This window comes from Pyrus communis, chromosome 8 (genome assembly GCF_041283825.1).
Source record: "Pyrus communis isolate YQ-2024b chromosome 8, ASM4128382v1, whole genome shotgun sequence".
Lineage (NCBI taxonomy): Eukaryota > Viridiplantae > Streptophyta > Magnoliopsida > Rosales > Rosaceae > Pyrus > Pyrus communis.
Window position 1 is genome coordinate 8141457 of NC_142572.1, and position 12500 is coordinate 8153956.

General features: G+C 36.6%; 1 protein-coding gene and 1 long non-coding RNA gene across 3 annotated transcripts; both read left to right on the forward strand.

Annotated features, from left to right (window-relative positions):
* The first annotated feature begins 320 nt into the window (after positions 1–320).
* Positions 321–6152, forward strand: LOC137717428 (long chain acyl-CoA synthetase 9, chloroplastic). Of its 2 annotated transcripts, none has more exons than XM_068456794.2 (12): positions 321–631; positions 942–1419; positions 1689–1769; positions 2282–2545; positions 3355–3486; positions 3632–3805; positions 3917–4146; positions 4622–4739; positions 5001–5132; positions 5250–5384; positions 5454–5660; positions 5783–6152. In XM_068456794.2, exons 2-12 carry the CDS (start codon positions 973–975, stop codon positions 5948–5950), a joined length of 2088 nt encoding a protein of 695 aa, XP_068312895.2. In that variant the 5' UTR covers positions 321–631; positions 942–972; the 3' UTR covers positions 5951–6152. The 2 variants fall into 2 exon arrangements, with proteins under 2 accessions (XP_068312895.2, XP_068312896.2); XM_068456795.2 differs by having other exon boundaries at positions 333–607.
* A 516-nt stretch (positions 6153–6668) lies between these two features.
* Positions 6669–7457, forward strand: LOC137716852 (uncharacterized). Its single transcript, XR_011065753.2, has 2 exons — positions 6669–6810; positions 7246–7457. It is a non-coding gene; the product is annotated as an uncharacterized LOC137716852 (long non-coding RNA).
* Positions 7458–12500: the final 5043 nt, after the last annotated feature.

Sequence of the window (12500 nt, forward strand, 5' to 3'; positions counted from 1 at the left end):
TAAATATTTTTCGTTCTGGATTTGGAAAGGCTATGGAGAATTTCATCCTGCTCGTGGCTACATTCAAATAGACTCACCAACTTGGAGCATCGAACCTGAAACTTCCCATATTTTTTTGTTTATTGGAGAGTCACAATCCGAGTCCTGACCACTGATCCACTTGCTGTGGTTATATCAAATTGTGATTTGACGGAACTAGAAATACAAAAGAGCCAATTTAGAGGGTAAATAGAAGACAAAAGAGTGGGGCATAGAGTGCCTTCATTCAAACCCACATGGGCCGTAAGCACCATATCTGGTCGTACAAATACCCACATCGTACGGTCCATATTAACTCGATCCGGACCGATAACCTAACAGAAAAAAACAAAATAAAACTCCAGTTCAGTCTTCAGAGACTATTTCAGTCGGTCTGAAAAGTCTGAGACTTCAACTCCCCTTCCTCTCGATCTCTCCGCCTCTCAGCCTTCCCTCCCTCACTGCTACTAAACGACCTCGTTTCGATCCCAGTTCTTCAGCTCTTCGCTCTCTAATTGCTCGCATTTCTTGCAATGCTGATGAGTTGAAGGTCGAATTCGGTTTCTGGGGCTTTGGCTTGAACAACAAGGTACTCCAAAGCGCAATTAACACGGTGAATCTGCTTTCCTCAAAAGTTGTTTTTATGCTTTTTCTTTGGGGTTTCTGCTTCTCTGTTATGTGTTGTTGCAATGTGCGATTTGTAGTAGTTTTGTTCTTTCGTTCCACTGCTTTTGTGCTTCAGTTCATGACATGCTTTGCTTACAATGTAGCAAGAATGTTATAAATTTGAAAAATGAAAAATAAATGTGAGCAAATTATTAAAATTTGGAATAATCAAAACGGTTTAAATTTCTTTATTTTTTAAGTTTTTTTAGTGTAATTGTGATTGAATAAAATGTGACTGAATTTTATTAAATTTTCAGGATTGAAATTTGGATATTCATTTGGGAAAAGATGGGTCCTTACATTGTTGGTGCGTTTATTCCTCTGTTGCTAACTATAATAGTTCAGAAATCGAAGAAAGCGAAGCAACGGGGTGTGCCCGTTGATGTTGGTGGGGAACCCGGGTATGCAATCCGAAACCATCGGTATACTGCCCCAGTTCAAACACTATGGGAAACTGTTACAACTCTTGCGGAGCTTTTCGAGCAGTCATCCAAGCGGTTCCAGGATAAATGCCTTCTTGGAACCCGAGCATTGATTGCAAGGGAGGTTGAAGTATCAAAGGACGGAAGATCCTTCGAGAAGCTTCATTTGGGGGAGTACGAATGGCTAACATATGGACAGGCATTTGAAGTTGTATGCAACTTTGCTTCCGGTTTAGCTCAACTCGGGCATCAAAGGGAGGAGAGAGTGGCAATCTTTGCTGACACTAGAGAAGAGTGGTTTATCGCATTGCAGGTGCGTGACTTACCTGCTCTTCTTACATAAAATTATGTCTTACATGCTCTTCTTACATACAATTAATCATTCTTCTGACATTCATGAGATTCATTTATTGCTTGACCTTGAACTTCCTGATAGCATGATTTTTTTTGCACGTATGATGTGATTTTAATTTGTATAATCTATAGCTTAATTAGAGTTTTAAGGCTTTGTTTGTAAGCAATGATAAAGCGGTTGAATTTATGCACAAATTTCTTTTTCCTGATTATGTTTTCTTATATCAGGGTTGTTTTAGGCGCAATGTCACTGTTGTTACCATATACGCATCTCTTGGGGAGGAGGCTCTATGTCACTCACTAAATGAGGTTCACTCTCTCTCTCTCTCTCTCTCTCTCTCCCTCTCTCCCTCTCTCTGTATATATACATATACATGTTTATTAATTATATATCTATCTCTGTTTCTCTCTCTCTTAGACTCGCACACACATTCCTGTTGTTTGGCACAGTATGCTATGCAGAATAGGCTGCTTTCTGTACCATTTTTTTTGTTGATTAGAGGCATGTATGTTTATTTACTTATTTAGTGATTTTAATTTTTAAACAGCGTATTAAGCACAAGCAATATATTTCTAATTTCATAGTGTGACTTACATATAGCTCATCCAAAATGTTGCAACCTAGTTGGGAAGCTTTTCAATGACTGGAGATGCTTTCTGGTGTCAGGTTTCTCTGTGTTTGAAAGAAGAAAAAAATAGAGAAAATAAATGCATGGATGGTGTTGACATGTTAGTTCTACATTAGGGTTTGTTTGTCATTTGTCCTCAAAGTTTTTGTTCTACTACATAACCAACATAATTTTCATTTTATTTTTCTCCAGACGGAAGTTACAACTGTGATTTGTGGGCAAAAAGAACTGAAAAAACTTCTACACATAAGTGGACAACTAGACACAGTAAAGCGAGTCATATGTCTGGATGACGAGATCCCGTCTAGTGCCTCATCTGTTGAAAGTCGATGGCAAATCACTTCATTTGATGATGTCGAGAAACTTGGCCGAGAAAACCCTGTTGATCCTGATTTACCTCTTCCAGCAGATATTGCCGTCATTATGTATACAAGTGGAAGCACTGGATTACCCAAGGTTTAAAGCTTCTATTATATATTGTTATTTTGGTTTCTGCCTTTTTTTCCTTGCACTTTCAGACATGGTAGTCCTTCTAATTGGTTACTTAATTGTTGATTGTTGACTTGGGAGTTTGTGCGATGTTTGGGTCAATATTGCTACTCTTTTTCCTTTTACCTTCACATTGTCGACAGTTGATATATATTGAGTTTTGGTTTTGAAACAACCCTTGAAAAGTGCTTTTGTTACCCTGTTAAAGTTTTCAGAAGACAAGGATGCTTGATTGTGACATTTTTATAATGCACATTTCTAGTTTCTATCGGTATTAAACTGCTGCAGCATTATAAATGTCACTACTACCATACTCTTTTTCTTTTCATTTGATAAATTTCTTCTTATTAATATAGTCTTGAGTTAAATACTAAGATATGGTTGAAAGTCGCTTTGTAGCATCCATCTCCTTCACATTTTCAGAACAAAGATATCATGTGTATCAATATGGATGGAATTATTTAGTACAAGCATTGTAATTTGCTAATGTGAGCATTGCCTTATGGAGTTCGGGTACAGGGTGGTGAACACTAGATGGTTGTGTTCAATTAAATATTATCATTTTATGTCGTATGTGTAAATAGAATAGGCACTTGTTGCATTATATTTCCTTACATAATTTCCTCAGATATATGGAAAATTTTGTATTATACTCTATTCTGTGCTGTTCTTTTTTACTTTTTGTATGCTTATTTTGAGTTGGCATCTAATGCAAGTATAGGCATTCATCCAATCAACAACCACCATTAATTAACCTTCATCTTCACTTTTTACAGGGTGTAATGATGACACATGCTAATGTGCTAGCTGTAGTTTCTGCCGTCATGACTATTGTTCCTGGCCTTGGAAGCAAGGATGTTTATCTGGCATATCTTCCCCTCGCTCATATCCTTGAATTAGCAGCGGAGGTATGGAGAATATGTTAGCTGGCTAGATTGCATGGCTACAGTGATCCTTTGATAGTTTTTTTGTTAATAACGTTCACTAGCTGCGTTGTTATGTTCTTATATATTTCTGGTACTTGATTAACAAGTTTTACTATCTATCTTGAAGAACGTCATGGTTGCTGTTGGAAGTTCCATAGGGTATGGATCTCCATTGACCCTTATTGATACATCAAGTAAAATAAAAAGAGGAACAAGGGGGGATGCAACTGCGCTTGCACCAACCGTATTGACAGCTGTCCCTGCAATTCTTGACCGTGTTCGAGATGGAGTGCTCAATAAGGTTTTGAAACTTCTTGTGCATATAATATATATACAAAATTACATGAGCAGATGCATATACAAATGCACATTATGCCAATTTTATCAACACTGTATCTTCATGATGCTTCAGGTAAATGCAAAGGGTGGACTAGCCAAGAGATTGTTTCACTTGGCATATGCTCGTAGGTTGTCTTCTGTGAATGGCAGTTGGTTTGGAGCTTGGGGCCTGGAAAAGTTTCTGTGGGACCTTCTTGTGTTTAGAAAGGTCCGTGCAGTTCTAGGAGGTCACGTTCGTTTTATCCTTTCTGGTGGTGCCCCTCTCTCGGGTGATACTCAAAGATTCATCAACATTTGCATTGGGTTAGTATGATTTTAGTACTTTTAACAGCTACAGCATAGGATATTGTGAATCATGACCTTATCCTGTGATGTTGCTACTTTTTCGAGTGATTTTAATAGTTCATGAAAGTTTGCTTTGGGTTTACATGGTCTTAGTACTTTTAACTGCTCATCTTCTTTAAGTTGGCCAACTCTTATTTCACCTCGAGTGTTTTTCCAATCCTATAAAGTTTATGAATTCAAAGTCAAAGATTACCAGCAGGACAAATTCAGTGTTCTAAAAGGATTATGATACCCTATTTCTTTCTCCTCAGTAAATAAAGTTTAGACAGTAATACTTATGGAAGAACTCAACTTGTATATTAATAAGAAGTTCCTAAGAATGTTAAAATTCAGGGTTGTGCGATGACTCATTATTCCATTCTTGTAAAGCAACAAATTTATTTGTGTTTCTGTTTTCTTTTGCTGTATTCTCATCATATCTCTTTATTGACAGTTCTCCAATTGGCCAAGGGTATGGCCTCACTGAAACTTGCGCTGGTGGGACATTCTCAGAGTTTGATGATACTTCTGTAGGTCGAGTTGGAGCTCCGCTTCCTTGCTCATTTATAAAGGTAAGAGATGACAGTGGGTTTTTATTTACATGTTTTCTGATTCATAATATCAACTTCTTCTTTAAAAAGAAACATGTATGAAATCCTTATCATGATTCATGACTTATAGATGGAGGTGTTCATTTGTGCATTTCTGGATTGAATTGTCTGTTTTTTGTATCTGTTAAGGGCAAATTGCTTAAGAGCATTGTACTCTGTTTCCAAGGCATGAAGATGATATTTACTTGAATCATTTTACAATATTTTATCTTCTGTATCCAGTTAATTGATTGGGCTGAAGGAGGATACCTGAAAACCGATACCCCAATGCCTCGTGGAGAGATAGTCATTGGTGGCCCAAATGTTACACTTGGTTATTTCAAAAATGAAGAAAAAACAAGAGAGTTATACAAGGTAGACTTTCGGATATTTCATACCATTCTTTTTTATTGTGGCTACTCACCAAAACAATTGTTCATTTCAGTCACTTAGGGGAATTTTTGTTTTTTTTTTGGGTCTTATCTTGAAAAGGTCGATGAGAAGGGAATGAGGTGGTTCTATACGGGTGACATAGGGCGATTTCATGCTGATGGTTGTCTTGAGATAATTGACCGTAAGAAGGATATAGTCAAACTTCAGCATGGGGAGTATGTCTCCTTAGGAAAGGTACGAGTGTTGCTAGATGAATGCAACTTTTTGTCAGGTTTTCCTCGGAGACTAATGTTTCCTTTACAGGTTGAGGCTGCTCTTTCAGTTTGCCCCTACATCGACAACATCATGTTGCACGCTGATCCTTTTCGTAGTTACTGTGTGGCTCTGGTGGTGGCTTCTCAAGTCACAGTGGAAGATTGGGCTTCAAAGCAAGGAATCGCTTTTACTGATTTTGCAGACTTGTGTTCGAAATCAGAAGCCATAAAAGAAGTGCAAGCATCACTTGTAAAGGTACGTACATCTTCTGGATAAATTTCTGTAACTTGAAACTTAGTGCAATCTATTTGAACATGCTTGGTGCCATCTGTTCTGCTTTGTTCTGATTCAAATATTTATGCTTCACCAATTAACAGGAAGCAAAGAATGCGCGTTTGGAGAAGTTTGAGATCCCTGCCAAAATCAAGTTGCTTTCGGAACCATGGACTCCAGACACCGGCCTAGTCACTGCAGCCCTGAAGCTCAAGAGAGATGTCATTAGGAAGGCGTTCTCAGAAGACCTCTCCAAGTTATACGCTTCGTGATAAATCGATGGAACCACCAGATTTCGTTTCTCCATTTTATTTGTGGCCTTGGGAGGTTTAATGCAAGCCAAAGGATTAGTGTTAGGGAAAATTCGTAGAGTTTACTTGTATTAAGCTACTTTCCAAGCAATAAGAGGAATGAGGATATTAGCGTAATTATGTTAGCTACTGAAGCAAAGTGGTCAGATTTTTTTATTGGTTATTTCGAGGTTGTTTTTTTTTTTTTTTTTTTTTTTTGTCAAACGATAGATTTGTTATTTCAAGGTTTTTTCGTTTCTTTGTTTTACAACATTGAAACAAAGACGATTCAAGGTAGGGGTGGGCAAACGGGTATATGAACCGCGCGTTGGGATGAGTAATCAAGGTTCGGGATGGGTATGAGTCGGTTTCAATTTTTTAATAGAGGAAACAGGACGAGCTAGGCCGGGCCGATTCCAAATGTATAGAAAAAGGGGGCCCTGGACCGGCCTGTTTGTAATTGCAATGGACGGACTAGATTAAAAAGTAACATACCATCCAATATTCACTGTTAGTTTTTACCCTAGTCTGCTCTTTGATTACAGACTCGAGTCCTCAACTCTTCGTCTCTTGCGTGTGTCATCCCCTCCTTCCACGGTTCCACCCACTCCGTCACTACCCATCAGCCATCTCCTCCACCACCCTGACATCACCGCCGTCGTGAGTCTGGGCCCTGGCTACCACCACGACGGTTGATTTTCTCAATTGTTCTCCTCGACGACATCTCAGACTTAGAGAACCCAGGCACCCACACCACCCATCTTCTCGATTCTCTTTCTCTCCTCCCCGACGACATCATCACCGTCGTGACCACCAACAGTTCATCGTCGTCGCTAGTTCAAGTGAATTCTTTAACCTCTAATGTTAATTGATGCTTAAAAACCTGCCAAATCTAAACCTAGTCCTTCCCATATTTTGCATAATTTCTTGTGTGTTTGTAGTTTGATCTATTGGTATGTATGTAATTCTGATGTGGGTTTTCGATTTGAATTGGACTGTAGTTCTTGAGCTAATTCTTATCTATAAGTTTTTTTTTTTTTTTTTTTCACATTGTTGTAGAATATTGTTGTTGATAGGGTTTGCTTAGATCATATCTGTTTCATAGGTTCACGTCTAGGAATATTTGTCAGATGGATTTAAGTAGCATATAAGTCTCAATCTGGGATTGATCGAATTCTGCATTTTCTTATTAAAGTTTAAGTCTTCATGAAAATATCGTTCAAATTTAGCAGGTGATCCTAACTAGATCTCTTGGTATATTTTACTTGTTCCTGCAGACGATTTTACGGAAGTTGGATTTGCATTATCTCAAAGCCAAGTAGAAGGCCATGAGGAAAGAGAGTAATTGATCCCTTTAGATCATCTCTCCTTCCTCAAATAGTGGAGTCATTGATATGCCTCCAAAACTGGTTAAGAAGTGAACAAATTAGCAACATTGAGTATGAAGCAAATCCGGCCGAGCTTGAATTTTATCAAGAGTGTGAAGAAGGTAATTATTTTGTTTTGTATAGTTTGGTTTATATTAATGGTTGTCTTCTATTCATTTACAATTAACGTGCTTCTTTTGTTCTTTGTTGTAGAATATAAAAGAAGAAAAACAAATACTATATCTACAAGTTCAACCCTCTCACCATGGGTTTTTGAAATTGAAGCTCCTCAAACAACTCGAAAGAATAAAAGAAAAGGAATTGTGCTAATATCTCAAATGAATAAACTTTAAATTTCAATGATTCAATTAGAATAATATGATATTGAATGTTAAAAATGTCATGTTTATATTCTATTTTTCCTTATAGATTCAATGAGGAATATTGTTGGAACTTGGACGTTGGATATGATTTCGGATGTTAATTTGGAATTTATTGTGGATGTCATGTTTATGTTATTTTGGATTATTTGATTTTGGACTTCGGAATTTGGATGTTTCGGACTCGCGGATGTTATTTTGTATGTTGATTTGATCTTTAGATGTCTCGGATGTTATTTTGAATGTCTTGGATTTAATGTATCGAACAGTGTTGGACAATGTAATGTTGTTATTTTGGATGTAATGTTAATCTATGGACTTAGATGTTGGACTTTGTAATGTTTGGATGTGTTGTGCAAATTGTAAAATCTGTATTATGAGAATTTGTGTAGTTGTGCTACTGTAAAAATTCAGTTTCCCCCCCCCCCCCCAAAAAAAGGAGGACTGTGGACTCAGTCCGTTTCAAATGGGTTGGGTTAGGTCCGATTCCTGTATTAAAATTTGTTGTACCCGTCCCAATCTGGCCTATTTTTTTTAAACCCAAGTCTGGTCTGGTCCTTTCAAAATTGCGCCCGACCTGGTCCGTGCCCAACCCTAATTCAAGATACCAATTTTTTAGAATGCCACCGTCCTCTCTGTATTTTTTTTTTTATTTAAGTTGTTTTTTAAACTTGTATTTTTCGTTCGTCTTGTCCACACTTTTTTTTTTTGCGGCAAAATTTAGGTTTCGAAGAATTTGACAATCACTTAGTACCACAGTTGGTCCCATGGTTGATACTCAATTATTACGTATTATGGGATTTAGGCCACCATTTAGTGTAATTTTATCATTGGTTCTTTGTATACTCATTTGTTTTCTTTGGACAGCCCATATATTTTTCTTATTTTAATGATCATTGTATCCTATTGTTTAAGTTACAAAACCACGCAACTAAGTTTTAGGGAATAATTGTTAGGTATAAAAAAAATAAAATAAAAAATGAATGGGTTAAGTGTTGGAGCTAAATCGTGTTGCAGTTGCAGCACCACCCAACTCTCTCTCAGTCGCCCTGCCCTCTCTTTCATCGGTGCACAACCACCCATATCCTTTATCCGCTCTCTTATCATTTTTTGACTCGTCACCGTACTAATGGTGACCGGCGCTTCTCCCACCTTCAAATCGGCAGGTTTGCAGACAATCATTTTCCAACCACCTAGAGTGATGCCTTAGCTTACAATAAAAGAAGTAAAGTCGTTGTTTCTCAAATTTCTTAGTGCAATGGGTCTCCATAGCTTTTTGCCAACAATTTTAGGGTGGCCAGAGATAAAAATTGGGTATACATTGAACCACTAAATAAAATCCAATGGTTAATTCCTGTACGATGACTTCTTGAAACAACAACGTGAAATTTGAAACATGTGATGCCATATAAAGTTTAAAACACGTGACGTCGTACTAGATTTTGTAAACAACACAGAGGAATAATGAAAGCAATATCTTATTGAAGTAATTGTAATTGCTTTGGTAGATATGCTCTTCAAGCGCTTGAACCATCTCGGATCACAGCTAGAAAAATAGAAGCAGGGAGGTGAGCAATGACATGAAATGCACACAACGGTGGAAAAATATGGGTACGCATATTTTCAGACAAAGCTGTTACTATAAGACCTACATAAACACCTATGGGTTCGGGGAAAGGATCTCCCGAATATTGGGCTACTATTGTTAAACTCGGTAGAATATTTTATGAAATGAACAGAGTAGCAAAAATATAGCTAGAAGGACTATTTCAATAGCAGCGTCTAAAATGCCTATACGAACTCAATTCGTTCTTTTGGTTAGAAATAACACGATAGCGTTGAGAAGATATAGTGTATTCACTTTCCAATTCATGGACCTTAAAATGTTTCATTTCATTATTGGTATATAAGAAAAGTAAAGGTAGGGTTTGGAAATGAAATTTTCAGCTTGGAAAGGGACTTATCTGGTCTGGTCAAGAAAGGGAGAAGGGAAATATCTGGTCTGGTCCATTCTCCACGCTCAATGCTATGAACCTGACTTGGAGAGTTGAGGCAGCCCAACTAGAAGCATTCCCATGTGCTCCTTTGTTTTTTTTGGTCAAATGATATATTTATTAGATTAGATGTTAAATTAGGGAGCCAACGAGGTTCGCTTTTTTTTTTTTTGGTCAAACGATATATTTATTAGATTAGATGTTAAATTAGAAAGCCAACGATGTTCGAACCATTATGGTAGAGGGCCACTTACCCCATGTGCTCCATTAGTTAGTTAGTTTGTTTCCATCAACTTTCAATCCTTTTAACTTTATGCTTCATTCACTTTCCCTTTCAATAATCTTTAACCAAAAGAAAAAAAAGTTTAGCAATGCTCTTCAACTTTGGATCTTATTTCGGTTTGCAAAAAGTTTCAATTTGGGTTTCAATCCTCTTAAACTTTCAGTGAATGCATTTGTGAGTCTTTCTGGCCCCTAGAAGTGGGGACTATTGTGGTGAAGCCACTTACTGGTCACTTTAATTCTACATTAAAAAAAAAATATATATATATATAGACACATACCCCCAACGGTCAATTCTGTCAACAAAATGATACATTTACAAGGTCGAATAGTAAATGTTTAAGATTATGATAATTTGAGCTTGAGAAAAATAAAGAGGATAACTTACACATCAACAACAAATTTAAAAGCTTTCATTGTACCAAATGGCCACAAATAACGCTTTACTTGATAGAAAAATTGACCAACCTAACCGGAAGGTGTTGGGGGAAGAGATAATATTGGCACGAATTAAAAGTTTTGAGGGAGCAAACTTAAAAGATTTTTTATTTTTTATTTTATAATTTTATAATTTATTTATTTTATTAAAAAGGGACTAGAAATGATAATATTGGCACAAATTAAAATTCAAAGAAGCATTTCAGTCTTCCTGAATCACATAATGGTGGTTAGGAAGAGGCTGAAATGTCTTTATGAGTCTTTTCAGTATCCGGAAAAATAGACTGCCGTAACGAAACCACTTGCTAATCTTTTTCAAAAAAAAAAAAAGTTCAGATAATAAAACGTCACAAGACATATTAAATTAAGGAGGTATTGATTTTTCTTATGTCTTCCAACCCTCTTGTCGATCTTGTTAGCAACTGTCGAGTGACCTATATCTTGATACACGAAAAATGTAGACCAATTTGTAGAAAACGAGGCATGAATGAGAGGTTTTGGAGATAGGGATTTGCATAATTGTCCCGGAAAATCTTCACAGAGAGAAAAAACGAGTCCATTTTTTCACATAATCCTCATAGCTTTCCAAGGAAATTTGGAATATCAAGGCCTTGACTACACATTTGTAGTGAAAACAATCTTCTTGGAGAAAGGTTATGCACCCACACCGTAGCTTTCTTCCAAGATGTGATATGACGAAAAAACAGCTAGGTAATCTTGTTGAGAAGTTCTTGTGTCCGGTGGTCAAATTAAGTGAACTGTTCAACTTACTCATAAAAGAGTGGGATTTTTGGATTGAAATTCATACAATATGTGTATAGAATCAAGTGATACTTAAAAGAGTAAATTGCCGATTTCTCCCTAAACTTTTACTTTAGCTTTCAATTTCCCTCATAAACTTTTCAATTGGAAAATTAAGGAAACTAATTTTTTTGGCCAATTTCCCCTGCTGTTTGGTTTTCATTTATTCTATCCAAATTTCTGTTAAATGGAAGCATGTGCACAACATGTGAGGATAGTTAGATCGCTTTGTTCTTTAAAATAATCGAAAACCTTAGATTTCTAAAATATTGACCTAGGCAAATCTATGTGATTCTATAGTTTTTGTGTTTGAAGGTCTAGTGAAGTGACGTTTTTGTCCTCAAAGGAGTCACATGGTGTCCACATGGTAAGCGTCAATGTTAATTTGGATGGAATATGTGAAAAGCTAACACTAGGTCGGAAATCGACAAAAAGAAAAGTTCAAGTCCTTGAGTTTCTAATTAAAAAGTTAAATGAAAGTTCAAGAGAGAAATCAGTAGTTACTCTATTTAAAATACAAAACAACTCATTTCTTTACAAATGAGTCGAATGGTATATACCTGATATAATTGTCGCACGCAGAAATTTCTTCATTTTGTAACTTTTCCTTGAGCACCTACAAACTACCTATAAAAACCTACTTTTGCAATTGCAATCTCACGACTTTAGCTTACATCTTATCTATGCCTTTATAAAGTTGGGAAAGAAATCAAGTGGGAGTCGCACTTTTTGACTTAAAAGTCACACGGCAGTGACCAACACCGCATCCCCAATCCAAGCGTTTTCGATAGGCTTTCGGGGTTTGGTTTGTCAAATTCTAGGCATTTAGTCTTCCACTTTTGGTTTAGGAAGATTAGCCATAAATATATCATACTAATCAACTCAACGTGTGGGCTCTCAGTTCAGTTGACACCACTCCTCCATACTTTTTCTTTTTCCTCTTGGGAGGAGAACGGGTCTATCTATGCAACAAGACTAAGTCACAATGCTTTTGCTAGATATTTTAGCTTTAGTAATTGAATTGTGAAAAAAAGGAAGCATCCAATCCAAAACTTTGTTCAACTTTACTTTTTTTTTTGGGTCAAACGATAAATTTGTTAAATTAGATGTTAAATTAAGGCGTCGTGGTTCAAGGTCAACACTTCTCTCCATTACCATAGTAGAGGGTCACCTGCATAGAATATTATATATATATTTTTTAAACAAACGATATTATTTACATTAAAGAGAATGAAGTAGGCTAAACTTCATATAATGAAAAAAAATACCA